The following is a 15,106-nucleotide window of genomic DNA, read 5'->3' on the forward strand; positions in this document are numbered from 1 at the left end:
AAGATGCATATAAAGTGTCATATCACCACTTACATAAATTACAGTTTAAAAAGATCTTTCGCTTATTGTTTCCTTTTAAGAATTGAAAAGAATTTATACAGTAAAGAAATCTTGATACTTTTCTCAATGAGATGAATGAGCAAACTCGGCTAATATTAAGTGAATTTTTTATGCCCCCAAAGGGAGGCATATTAGTTTTCAACTGTCCGTCCGTTCGTTAGTTCGTTCGTCACAACGTTAACTTTTTGCATGAAGGCACTTTACACGTGAACCACTGCACCCAGGACCTTCACACTTCACATGCTGATAGTACTTATTGAATACAGGACCCCTACTGACTTTGGGGTCACCAGGTCAAAGGTCAAGGTCAAAAGTCAAGGCGCTGAGGGGGCATTTGTCACCATTAGTGACAGCTCTTGTTATGTCCCTAAAGGAAGGCATTATAATGATTGAACTCGGTTCGGCAGTCGATTCTAAAGACTTCATTATGTGTCAGTTGTAACCTTGAAATGATTCAAGGTGTTACACAGAATGTTGAGCATGTTGGGAAGGCGTGTCATGCACAAGAGTTAAGGCTATACCTCCAAGGTCAAGGGCACAGGCAATAACCCACAGACCAGAGCACTCTGATTCAGGGGGCAGTTGTCACTTACTAATAATAACTTGTTATGATTTTATAAAAAAATAGTAAGGGACATTGACAAACAAAGTTCAAAGTACCTGTTACTCAACATAAAAAAAATTAAATCATAAGATAAATATTAAAACATATCATATTGGGCAAGAGTAGCATTTCATACTGTGAACGTTGCACGAGAGTACTGGTGGCATATCATACAATGAACATTGGGCGCGAGAGTAATATTCCATACCGTGAATATTGCATGAGATGAAATTGCAAATATTTATATGAAGTCTTGTTTTACATTACAAATGTTACATTACTATAACTGATTGTTTGCAGGCAATTTTGTTGGACAGATGAGAAGGGGAAGAAGAGTAAGGAGTCGGCAGCCCAGTATATTGATTACGTCACCACATATATACAAAAGACAATCTCAGACGAGTCAATATTCCCAACTAAATTTGGTACGTATCAAAGAGAACGTACGTTTTCTAACTGTCGTTTCTTGTAAATTTTATTCGTTAAACGACTTTGAAGGTGCAGTGTAAATCGGGTACGTAATGGTGGCCTGATCATCTGAAACCATTGAAAAAGTATTTTCAAAGGAGTAAGTGGTATTTTTAGAATCGGTTTGTAAATACTGCTGAGAGTTATGGCTTGATTTTGACTTTGAATGAAATATATGTCCTTTCAATTTTATAAAATTTGAATGCCTAAATTTGGATTTACATGAAATGATTTATCATTGCATGATGTCACTTTTGGTTGGAGCAGTATCATTTAAGGTTTGTAAACACAGGGAGACTTTTTCCTTATGGACGTGCCATTCATATAGCTTTGTAGCGAGATTTCAAGTCACGACTTTACCCAGACTTCTCCATAGGATTCAGATATACTTCAAAAATATCCTGTTTGTTTTCACTTCAGAAATATGCGGTGTATCATTTGCTTGATTCATGGCATTTTTATCCTTTTTATCATCCTCAGTATCAAGATTGTTTGTGTTCCTGAATGCGATTGTTTCCTCAAATTCATTTGTTTCCCAAACTTGTATTTTTCTGCATATCACTTGTGGGGTTTATTTTTGAATGGTAAATAGGTGGGGGCACATTTAATATGTGCAAATCAGGAAGTTTACGAGTTTTGTAGTCAAATTTTTACTGATTAATTCAAAATGTTATCAACATTTTATACTAATCGGTACACTGTTTTGTTTAAAATAGATAATCAGTGTTGAGACATGATTAGGATGTTTAAATTGTCGTTCAAGTGCAGTGACCTCGTGATCATGACTGATTTAATTTTATAATGGATTTGTCGTAGTATGGTCTGGTTCCCTGTAGGCAATTCGAACATATGGTTTACTGTATCGTTTATACATAATTTAATGTATTGTTTTTAGTGACAGATTGATGTCAGTAGAAACAAAAATAGATAGTATCATTGTTAATTGTCGGTTTTAGAGTAAATAAAAAGGTTACAAATCTTTTTTTTTTTAAGTGGTTGACCTACTTGTATGGGCAATCAGATGACATACATGTACATTACTCGTTTGGCAAATAAAAATTAGGGCAAAATTTTGTCTAAACTTGACTGTTTTCACCAAAAACAAAAAGAAATTAAAAAAAAAGTATTTTTCCTACCAATCACGAGTACTGTAAAATTATTTAATTTCGTGGGCATGAAATTTTATGGTTTTGGTCAAAACAGCAATTACATGGGGATATGAAGTCGTGGATTTCAGCTTTTGAACATAAAATGAATGGGACTGGGATTAAATTACGTGGATTGACTCAGCCATGAAATCCACAAGAATTAGTCCCCCGCGAATATTAATGATTTCACAGAATAATATAAAATTTTGTACAGTATGTGCATTTATAACGTTGACATGAGACTAAATATTAACAATATTATATTTCTTCTTTTTTCAGGCCATCCGTTTCCAACTACTTTTGAAGCGACTGTGAAACGCATCCACAAGTATTTGTTGCACATAATAGCTCATATATATCACGTCCATTATAAGGAATTACTCATGCTTGGTCTCAACGGACACATGAATAGTCTTTTTACACACTTCATGGTGTTCAATATAAAATTTGACTTGTTAGAAGAAAAAGATTACGATATGTTAAATGAACTTCTGAAAGCTTTAATAAAACAGTTACCTGATCCAAACCAAAATGACGGGTCGGAAGTGGCGCCACAAATTTCTCGGACTTAGCACGACCCACACAGTGATGTGCCATAGTTGTTACATGGTATTTAGATGTGATGAGAAAAAACAACTCTAATCTAGTTACGCAAATATCTGTCTTTGTACCTGTGCAAAAAAAGTGACGTTTTGGATGGATTTTCGAGTGGAACTTGTTCCTATTTTACGTGTTTAGATTCTGTGAAATTGTAGACTTTTAAACAAGAAACACGCACACACACTCACATATAGCAATATTTAGTATTATAAGGTATTGTGTGATGTTCACTATGTTAGTATTTCGGTAGAATGTTTTCATCTTAACTCCTTCTTTCATCAGAATGTTTACATCTTAATTTTTACTGTCATCTGTAAAATACAAGTCCAAAATAAAAAGTCTTGTCAATTTCTGTGACTAGCTATATACTGTAAAGTCGGAATTTTTCATGAGATGTATTTTTTGCTGTATCCACAAACTTTCATTATTTGGGAAAATCCATTGTTTATATGACTGAAAAATTGTTGAAAAAGACGTTAAACCCAAAAACACACACTCTTATTTCGGAAAATAGATACTTGAAAAAGTATTTCTTATTGGTAAAAAGAGTCCAGTATGTTTATAATTTGGCCAAATATTCTGCCTCATGGACCAGCGCCAAGTTTTGAAACAGCAAAATTTTAGCCTCGCAAAAATATCTGATTTTACAGAAACCTCATGGTTTAATTAAAGTTGGATAATTTTTGAATTGAAATGCCTTTTATGACATTGTTTTACATAAAATTATACTGTAATTTACTGTAGTAGAAATCTTGCCACTGTAGTTAATCCAGTACTGTAAAATCATTTACTTTTGAGGACATGAAATTTTGTGGTTTTGGCCAGTCAGACTTTTTCATGGGAATATGTATTCGTGGGTTTTTAATTTTGAAGATAAAATCCATAGGAATTATATTTGTTTGTTGGAAATTAATTTTGTGGATCAACTTAACTATGAAATTCATGAAAATTAGTTCCCCACGAATTTTTATGGTTCACAGTATTTTGTATTTTAAATAATTTTCAAAGAAATCTGATTATTTCAAGAAGATTAGCATGAAAACTGAATGTATATTATAAAATATTGATGAAAACGTTCGTTGTTAGAGGTACATGGAAACCGACATTATTTTACTTTGGCATCTGTTACAGTGAAGATTCAGTACTACCATAAAAAACTTACACACATCCTTTTGTGGATATCACAAAGTGCTGCTAGAATGTGCTTTCACAGCATCAAGTACTAGATACTGTTTTAATATTGTTTTCTTTGCTTTTTAGCAGCTGAGTACATTTTTAAGATTTCAAGTCAATTATAAATAAAATCTTTAAAAAAAATGATTAAAATTTTCCAAGAAGAAAGTACATTTGATATTTTTTTATTTTCAGAGGGTGGAGTGAATTTATTAGAAAAACAAAACACCACTCTTAATTACATGTTTCTGTGAATTATTGAAATATTAGAGTGAAATATAATTGGTAATCTCACAGGGAAAAATATTTTTTCTCTGACTGAGAAATCTATTAAAATCCTAAGAAATACTTGTAACAAAAAAAAATCTGTTCGTTTTACATATAAGATCAATTATCGCTCACTCCTAAACACCAGATCTGACATTTTCACTGGTGGTTACGTCATTTGTGAAAATATTGTATCTGATGTTCACCTTGTGAAAAAGATTTAGTTCTTGCATTGAAACAAAGAAATACTCCCTACGTATTTGTTGCCTGTTGAATAAAAAAAAACAGTTTTAAAAAAGCCATAGATTATAAGCATTGTGTTCATTACTTCAGCTCTGTTTTCTTGTATTTTCTCCAGTAATGTTTTCTGAATTTAGCTATAAATTTAACATGACACAAATGTGAAGAAAAAATCCATATTTTTTACATTATGTTGCGATAGTTTGTTACCAGAGAAATGTATTCTTGTCATGTTTTACTGGTGTAATATGACTATATAACAGCAATCAATGATCAAAATTTCAAATTTTTATGCCCCCAAAGGGAGGCATATTAGTTTTCAACTGTCCGTCCGTTCGTTAGTTCGTTCGTTCGTCACAACGTTAACTTTTTGCATGAAGGCACTTTACTCGCGAACCACTGCACTCAGGACTTTCAAACTTCACATGCTGATAGTAGGTACTTATTGAGTACACGACCCCTATTGACTTTGAACAAGTTAAATGGATATTTGATTATTTGGTAAATAATATTCTTTCATGAAAGAACAGTTTACTTAAATTGGTTGATGAGACTAAATGTAAATATTTTTTTGCATTTTTACGATGTTTTTTTTTTTTCACAAACGTTTGCAATATAGCTTAGTAAGTCGGCCAAAACTGACTTAGTGGGGTTGTCTAATGATATCAGTCAAATTAATCTAAAAAGTTTTGTCTGAAAAAACTGATAATGAAATTGGACCCTTCTCTGGTATTGTTCATTTTTAAATTTTAAAAATTGTCTTGTCATTATTTTTTACGTGAAGCAATTGAAGTGCAGTTTACATTTTTGACCATGATTGATGAAATTTAACTGGCTGTTTCTACATGTTCTCTGAAATTTAACTGAGTTTTGACATTGGTTGTTGTTATATAGTTACAACCCATTGCAATCCAGTGAACGGTTTGTGATGTTTATTGTTAATAAGATTATATATATATAGTCAATATATTTATTTTTTTGTTACCTATCGTAGTTGTTGAGTTTTGGAGGGCATATACTATATAGTGGGATGTATGTTGCAATGATTTTTATTGTTTTCTTTTTCTTTTCCGGAATTATATCATTTGATATTCAAATATTCCTACATGTACATTTTTTAAAAGTGTAAATCTAATGTTAAAGGTCATACTTACAAAGAAAAATAATCTTGTAAACATGAACACTTTCAGAGCAAAAAAAATTGAAATCCCATTTAAAAATGAGCCGTGCCATGAGAAAACCAACATAGTGGCTTTGCGACCAGCATGGATCCAGACCAGCCTGCGCATCTGTGCAGTCTGGTCAGGATCCATGCTGTTCGCTAATGGTTTCTCTAATTGCAATAGGATTTGAAAGCGAACAGCATGGATCCTGACCAGACTGCTGGATGCCATAACTTTGAAGCATAGCCATACTGATGAAATTTTTCCAAGATGTCTTTGTAGCTGCCAATTGCACCAACAAAGTTTCATTACAGTCTGTGTAGATATAACCATGAAAGAGTAAAAAAAAATCTAGCATTTTAATCCTTATCATGCTGGACACGATTGATTCTGCCTTTGCGGCCAGTGTAGATCACAATCAGCTTGCACATCTGTGCAGTCTGATCATGATCTGCACTGTTTACCATTCAGTAAGTACCTTTTCGGTAAGCACCCCTTTTAACAGTTAATGGTACTGTCCAAATTGAAAGATGGACAAGGCCATTGTAGAAATTTAGCAGGGTAAGGGTTAAAGTATTAAGTCTAAATCACCTAAAACATTGATGAATATGGGCCCAGATTGACTGAACTTAGGGTTTGCAAGGGCCGAAAAATACTTTTAACATTATTATGTTGAGCTTTTTTCTTAGCTCAGCTTGAAAACCTGTCATTTAGGCAAATCGTTAGAAAGAATATTATGTTTTATTACATTTTTGCACTGTTTTCTGCGCGTAGGCATGTTTTGAAAGTTTAGCTGGATATAATTTATGTTCTTGAATTTATTCACATTAATGTAATTTGGGTTTAGATAAAGTCAAGACTAACAAACTAATGTTACTGGTTTTCATGCTAAACATTTAAGGCTGTTCTGCATGTCCGATAAATGAAAGTAGTGGCGTAATGTCATTTATCAAGGTAACATGGAATAAATCACGAAATAATTCTATGCTTTTTAGATTCACTTGAATTGCGACTCTCTTGAAATTCGTGATAAAATATCTTGAAAATAAGCACATTTTATTTGGACTATTTAACAAAATAATATGTTGATTTACAGTTATGAAATCTACATTGTAGAAAAAGTTCTAGCTGAGAAAATTGTATCAAAATTGTTGTATTTCAATAGACTTCCATTATACGCGAGTTCCGAATTCTTTGACTTTGTCTATCAAAAAAAATATCAAAAAAAAATAAAGCACATGATCATATCTTTGCTGTCTACTGAATTTTCTAAGTTTAATCAGTTCCACATTTTAGAAAAAATAATCCCAAACATGCAGAACTACCTTAACTAAAATTAGATCCATGTATGATGATATGGACTAGATTTTCATAGTTTTTTTTTTAACAACTAGTGAGACATATTTTGCAAGCATCAAGTTCAATATACAAAATACACATGAAAAGGCCATGTTCATGCCCGTTTATGTAGTATGTAAATGATTTCGTAACATAACTTTAGCGTAATACATGACGTGTAAAGATGGTTTCAGTCGGGTTACTTAAGGTAGTGAACCAGAAACGGCAAACGGTAATTCCAATGCAATTAACCTTTAGTATGCTGGGAACAAGTGGTTTTACCTTTGAATGATGAACCAGTCCATTTTAGAAATTTAGCAGGGTAAAGCTTAATATTCTTGTACGGTGTTTTATATCCTTCATATGATAATTTAGCACATACGAGCACCTTGATTTCCATTCGTACCAGAAAATGCTCAAATCACATATGGAGAGAATGTTATCAAACAGAAATTTCAGGGTTTTTTTTTCCTTTCAGGTCCACTACCTTAATAGTCTGCTTTCTGTTTCAACACAAAATTTTCAATGATCAAATTACTGATTATTTATCTATAATCATTGCTCATTTGTATCAGGTGATAATATGTAGATGTAGGTCAGCTCTCAGACAATGATAGTTGGTAACATTATTTAATTTTTCTGCAAGGAAATTTGAAAAAAGAAGCATGTAATTTCATTAGATGTATAGGAGATGTAACAAATATTGATGACTCAGGGGTTGAAGTTGATTAGGAGTCCACAGGTCCTAGGAGTTGTCAATTTTTATCCCTCGATATTATAAAGCACTACTGACAGGTTAAAAAAATATGTGCAATATAGATACTTACGTGTGCTTATGCTGCAATGGAAAACCAAGTGTCAAGGTTATAAATCTTTACTGAAATACCAATGTCAAGGTCATACAACTTTACCAAAGGTTCAATTTCAAAGTCTTAAATATCATAACTGAAGAGTCAAGGTCAGCATTGTACAAATTTGATCAGGATCTGACAACTTTACAGAATTGTCAAGGTCAACATTATACACATTGCTGAAGTGTCAAGGTCATAAAATTTACAGATTTTACAATATCAGAGTCCATTAAGATTTATTTAAGTATCAAATATTCTGATTGGTTGTAAACAAACAACCAATAAGATATTATATATGAAGCTTGACTTTAGATTTGATGTGTTTAAGACTTGGCATGGCGTTTTAGTAAAGATGTAACCTTGATACCAACCTATACAACTGATATTTTCTCCATCGTTTTTGTGACCATCATCTTACCACACCATTTTGTTGTAATCTTCATCATCATAGTTTTGTTTACAGAAATAATACAATTATTTGATGTGAGGAAGTCATCCAGCTGGCTAACTGAAGATTGGTAATTTTTACCCAGGTGCCCACTTGTGCCTGGAGTAATGCCAAGAGGGGAGTATCTTAGTGTCTTCCTGCAGTTACAGTATGACCTATAGTTGTATTGATGGGATGTCAACCCCAACAAAAAAAAAAAAAATTCTGTAAAGATTTTTTATTTACAGAATTATGTCCAACTTTAGAAAAGGGAAAGCTTTCAGTATTTTGCAAATGAACATTTTTTGAGAAAGTCTTTAAGTAGGAAAATTAGAGGGTTAATGCCCTTGGAGATTAAATAGATGCACTGTAAGGGGTATAAAGATTTCCTTTTCCCCCCCACATAGAGACACAAATATATTATTTATTGTACATGTATTCTCAAGCCTACAGCAAAGTCATCCTAATATGACACAAATAGTATTCATGCCAAATATGTTTTATAACTGTAGATAGTGAAATATTGGTGACAGTTTTATTTTCACTAATATTCACTATAAATAATGCTTTTCATGATTAATCTGTATCATTTCTTAACACACAATGGTGTTTTGCAAATTTTTAACAATGATTGAGCCTGCATGAAAATCGGGCAACCTTCAGTATATTATGTCTTACAAAGTGTTATTTTTGATTGTTTTCCTGTAACCGATTTTGCTGAAAGGACATACATTTTTTGCAGGTCATACAAATATGTTTTAGATCAGAAGTACCTTTTATAGGGGAATATCAAGTCCCATTCAGTCTAAATAGTAAAAAAAAAAAGCACATAAGCTGCACAAAGAATCTCTGTAATTTACAAATATATCTGACTTAGTGGTAATATATGAGAATGTACTGTCTGCCAGAGTCTGCAAAATTTTTCGATGTTAACATTGCTATAACTTAACCAAAAATTTCATTTTTGTTACCAGCAAAGGTTCTTCAAGCTGGTATTTTAGCATATTGTTAAGTTACTTTCAATGACAGACCATTTGTTGCTGAAATGAATTCAGTATCAGTTTAGTTTAGATCTTGAGATTTTAACTCCATGTTTGAAAGATATTTTGCTATTAATCCAAAGAAATGAGTCTTAAGTTAGTGGATCTGTAATGGCAGTCCAAATTTCTGTGTGATTATGTAATTTTGTATGGTGATTCGGTATTCTTCACACGATGTAGCTCATACAAGCTCTAGGCGTTCCAGTCACACCTGAGATACCGAAATCGCAAACAGAATACGTAATCCGAGGGAAATTTACTTTCTTCCACTAAAATAGACACAGGTATTGAACAGTGCTGAAGAATTGTCAAAATCTCTTATAGTTGCAAGGTATTCAGAGTAATATATGCATTGTAAAAATTGGACTTCCCAGTTATATTAAGTACAGTATACAAGATGAAAGTTTTGGTCATATTTTGTTATTTAGATGTATGCCTCAACTGTTTTAACTAAAGTGACAAAATTTTCATATTAGAAACAAATGGTAAAATAGTTGAATATTATGTTTTTAGTATTTTGACAAAGGTATACTACCTCCTTAAAGCAGGTAAATTTGGGGAATTATAACTTAGTTTAGTTAAGGTTTCTTGATATATTTACTACATATCGTTATTTGCCCTGTCATGTTGACGTTTTATGTAATTGATCTGTGTTGGATTATTTGTACAATTGAAATGAATTGCCAACAAACAAAAATAAAGTTAATTGGAAATTAATTGAATAGTTCTGTTGTTAATTGTTGAACAAGTGATAGGGAGTGCCAGTACAGGTTTCATCATTGAATCATCCGCTGGTTGCAGGGCATTACAATCAGTTATTCAGCCTATATAATTATACATCTGAACCTGCGTTAGTGACCACCTGTGTTCAGCAGACACTTGCTTTAAGCAGACAGAAAATAACGTTGCAAACTAGCTTTTATTCTAATTCCAACTTTTTTTAGATAGCCAGATTGTGTTATTCCCATTTCAGGCTTTACTTTAAAGCATTACATAGTTCATTTTGTTAACATATACAGAAAACTTGGCAAATAAATACAGTCTTACTTTTAGCCATAAATTAAAGAGCATAGCATTTTATGACGAAAAAAACCCAACTGCCCAGGTCGCTTGCGTGCAAGTCCTGTGTTCTAACCACTGAGCCAATAAGTCGACTCCCTGACACAGTTGCCGGAGATAGGCTTTAAATGTGCAGGCCATGCGTAATCGACCGTAGCAACAGCAATACGGGAACATGCTTCAGAGGATGGTTGCTTATGCCAATATTGTTGGACCACATCAAACCATAAATTGTTAAGGTCTTATCTAGACCAATACTGTGTGACCATTTTTGTCAAATTATTTTGCCTGTACTGCAAAGAACAGTACTCTGACCATACTGAAATTTCCAGACTTCATATACAAGTCCTGCTTAGACATGTACAATGCACACTCCGACCATACCAGTACAGAATATTACTACTTCAAGGCAATGCCTCTCCTACTCGTTATTCATGTATTCCTGCCAATGTCTGTACTTACGGACCATAGACATTCTTTAATCAGTCTAACAGTGTCCTGTCACCGAATGTGTGACACTTGTAGCGGCGAACCATCAAACATTAGTCACAACGTTATGGTATTAGACTCCATCCCAAAATTTCAGTAAGCTTGCTATACCTGTACTTTGTTGGTGTGCCGTAAAACATGAAATCAAGTCAACGTTCTGCTAATGATATGGGCAGATAAATTTGGTAAGCCTTAAATTGAGACATTTTTTACAAATTTTCTAAACGGAAAATGATACCGACTTTTTTTGGACTCAACATCTCTGAGTAAAGGAAAGTCTAACTACAACACTACCGGCAAAGTTCTTGCAACCTTTAGTCTTTGTCGTGTGCCTCTTGAAACTTAGTTTTCCTGAGGACTACAGTTCGATAATAAGCAGCATCTTGTCATTGTTGGTTTCAGAAATATCCGGGAAGATTACCGGTTTTTCGATACTTGTATCCGTTTTCATGTCCCGTTCCTTTTTGGCATCGAGCATTGGAGTAGTTTTCAGCAAACTCTGCCTTTGTGGCAAAATATATTTGCGCGGATGTAGTACATCCCTGCCTCTTTGATAGAGGTCAAAGCCATGCTTATCCTTCTTTATTTCCAGTAATTTGTTTTTCTTATTTTCAGAACGACTACGTTTTAAAAGATAACAAATTCTTAGAGGTCCATTCAATAACTCTCGTATGGGAGGCGTTATTTGATTTTAACAATCACTTCAACATTCTCAAGAGCCGCGTGGCAGCCGTAAAATGTCCTCTATAGTACTTGCAAGCAGTCTTATAGTTTCTGATCCTCCTGATCATGGAATTCCGGTTAAACAGGTGCTAATGGTCTTGACCATTTTAATTACATTTCAAACTTAACTGACCAATCTGCAATTATTTTGCTTTGCTGCGCTCTGTGCTTCCAACCAATCCTCCTCAGAGCAGAGTTGTCTAAACAGATGTTGGTTTGTCCTTGTTAAAGTTGGCTCTAACAAGTACTTGCAAGACAAGCCGTTTCAAAAAAGGCAGTTGAACTTTACTGCCTTGGTCTCATGATTTTTTAGACAATGAAAATGTTGATAATGTGATAAAATCCTGTTGGAAACTATTTTTCACAACATTTTCAGCATGGAATGCTATAACAAGACATTTTATGTACCTCTGTAACGATGAGTCACCAAGTACGTGCGTAGACTACTTCATAGTGCGAATAATCGAACGACCTCGAAATTCCAGACACAACATGTTCCAGTCATGCTTGAACACGAAATACTTGATATTCTTGCATAAAAACTACCTTTTTTCCCCACTTGATCTGCATTAACTGGAGAAAAATCAAACAAGGCAATTCAAGTGTGCAATTCATTAAAGTGTGTTGTTTATTTCCTAATTCGATTAAACATAGAAATTACAGAAACGTTGGCAAAAGTATTGCTCGCATAACCGAATTACCTTGACCTTGAAAAAGGCGACATACACCTTTGTCCAATTCCCATACAGATATCCATGCCACTACAGAAGGTACGAGCACATTGTTGTTTAACTCCGGTGGTCGTTTCTTTCTTCAGTATATGTGGTAGAAATGGCATTTCTTTAAATGTAAATAAGTTTCTATTTGGCAAAAATGTGTAGATTGCTGGTTTTGAGATATATACCCTTGTACTGCGTGCCATGATCTTAAAATCTTCGACCTGGCGTTATCATATGAAAGCAATGTACAAACTATTAAAACCAGACACATCATTTGGTAGGGCGACAATCAGGCCATTCAGAAAGTTGAAACCGGTCCCAATTTTTAACAAGGCAAGTTATATACCAAAATATTCGTAAAGGCCTGACGTTTATCAGGCTGCCGGCATAAATTGGCATAAATGTTGGCAATCTGAGAAATCTAAGATGGCGTCCAAGATGGTCACCATAAAAGTAATGATGACTACATGCAATGTTTAAACATAACATCATGTTTATATTTTCAAATATTTAATTATTTTTCAGTCTAATATTCTACTACGATATAGTATCTTTTTAATATAAATTGCCTAAAATTATTATGCAGATTAAAGGTCAAAAAATCAAATAATCATAAAACTCAAATATCGGATATTTAGTATATGATTTCATGACAATTTTCAGATTTCAAAAATATTTATGCAAAAACACATCCTTAAGTTCGTTCTCGGTGAACAGTACTCAGAGTACTGTAAATACCACTCACTGAACAGGCCCTGTGTTCACAAAACATTTTTCGGTCTCAGCTGAGTTTGAGATTGAACTTTTAATATCAATTTTACTACAACTTTAAGGTTAACTTCCAACTGAGACTGACCATCAATTCTGAATAGTCACTTGAAAATAGTTATTAACTTAAAATTTAGTTTTAAACATGCTATTTAGATATAAATAACATTAAGTTTCATTATCAAACTCAGCTGAGACTGAAAATGTTTTGTGAATATGGGGCCAGTACTCACAGTACCACGAACACTACTTAGTGAGCAGTACCGTTAATATTACTCAGTGAGTAGTACTCACGGAAATCTGAATACTACTCAGTGAGCAGTACTCATGGAAATGTGAACACTACTCAGTGAGCAGTATTTACGGTTATGTGAACACTACTCAGCGAGCAGTACTCACGGCGCCGTGAATACTACTCAGTGAGCAGTACTCACTGCGTCATGAACACTACTCAGGAAGCAATACTCACAATACCGTGAACACTACTCAGTAAGCAGTACTCACAGTTCTGTGAACATTACCAAGTGAGCAGTACTCACTGTGCCGTGGATACTTCTGGATGACCAATGTTCTGCGAAAAGTGCTCAAAGCTGTGATCACTCCACAGCGGTGACTAGCAATGATCACTGAGAAATTGTAACCCGAGCACACTTAGAGTCCTTCCCACTAAACATTTCTCACCACACTAAAAAGGGACACCGTTGTAAAAAAAACAATGTGACCGTGCGACCACATACACGCATCACAGGATCAATGTCCCTTTCTCTAACGAAAAAGAGGTATTACTCACGCTAAAGCTGTGAGTAAATCAATTATTCTCTAATCTCAATTACCTTCAACAAGACAAAAAAGAAACAATAAAGTAGGAATAAGGTATATAATTGGCAGCATATGTGTACAATTGTTCGCGAAGTAAATTCATATTTCAATAATCGATTTAAGGTTCTTCGTATGGTTCCAAGCGATCTAGTATCCGGGTAAATTTGAACTGAAACGAGACTAAAAGTAAATTTAATCATGTTGTTAAGATAAATGTTTCAAGTTTGCGTAAAACACAGACGTGAATAATTAATAAAATCTCTAATTTTATCTGGTGTTTAAGATTTTATTAGAAAAAAACATCACCAGAACCAAACAGATACAACCAAAATTGTAGCTTTACAACTAACAATCGGAGTTATTTACTTAGAAATAAACAAACCAAACACACATTATATATATTCAAAACTTTACATAACCTGCGTAGAATAGTAAACAAACCAAAAACAACATTTAATTTTATAATAAAATAAACTAATATTCTAGACAAGCGATTTTCATGCCAGTTTGTTTCGTTGAAGCAAGCTATAACTAAAAAACAAGCACCAACATACATCATGGGAGGGAGGGTGGGTACAGACTGTTTGCTGCCAATCATAAACCTCGAGTGGTGAAAGCAATATCAGTTCACACTTATATACACCGAAATATTTCACGAAATTCACGTGACAAAGAGCGCCCAAATATACTAGCATAAACTTCAGACCAAACTAGTACTGGGATAAACTACCAAGAAAAGTAATTTCGAAACGCGAATAATTTTATTTACTCACGCTAAAGCTGTGAGTAAATAAATTATTCTCTAATCTCAATTACCTTCAACAAGACAAAAAAGAAACAATAAAGTAGGAATAAGGTATATAATTGGCAGCATATCGAGATAACAAAGAGAGAAAATGCTAACAGTCTTCTGTATCAAAATTATTGACGCAGTAAATGGAAAACAAAGAAATACTTACTAACGATACTTAATTACCGTGGTTACCTTGTACATTAATATGCCACTTCTATGAAGGACCATCAGATCACCAAAGCCCAATCGTCTCAATCCCATTTCAACAGGAATACATTGCTTGCAGAAAACATCATGCAGCATTCCGCTGCTTGCAGATTACTTAATACAACATTCCGCTGCTTGCAGAGCACATAA

General features: G+C 33.7%; 1 protein-coding gene across 5 annotated transcripts in view; it reads left to right on the forward strand.

The window, feature by feature from the left end:
* LOC128550373 (MOB kinase activator 2-like) overlaps positions 1-10,096 on the forward strand; it is a 46,508-nt gene extending 36,412 nt beyond the window's left edge. For all 5 annotated transcript variants that reach the window (XM_053529321.1, XM_053529317.1, XM_053529318.1 and 2 more), the window contains 2 exons: positions 965-1,089; positions 2,560-10,096. In XM_053529321.1, coding sequence (XP_053385296.1) covers positions 965-1,089; positions 2,560-2,852 — 418 coding nt within the window. In that variant the 3' untranslated portion in view covers positions 2,853-10,096. The remainder of the gene's footprint in view (positions 1-964; positions 1,090-2,559) is intronic.
* The last annotated feature ends 5,010 nt before the right edge of the window (positions 10,097-15,106 follow it).

Source organism: Mercenaria mercenaria, chromosome 17, assembly GCF_021730395.1.
Source record: "Mercenaria mercenaria strain notata chromosome 17, MADL_Memer_1, whole genome shotgun sequence".
Lineage (NCBI taxonomy): Eukaryota > Metazoa > Mollusca > Bivalvia > Venerida > Veneridae > Mercenaria > Mercenaria mercenaria.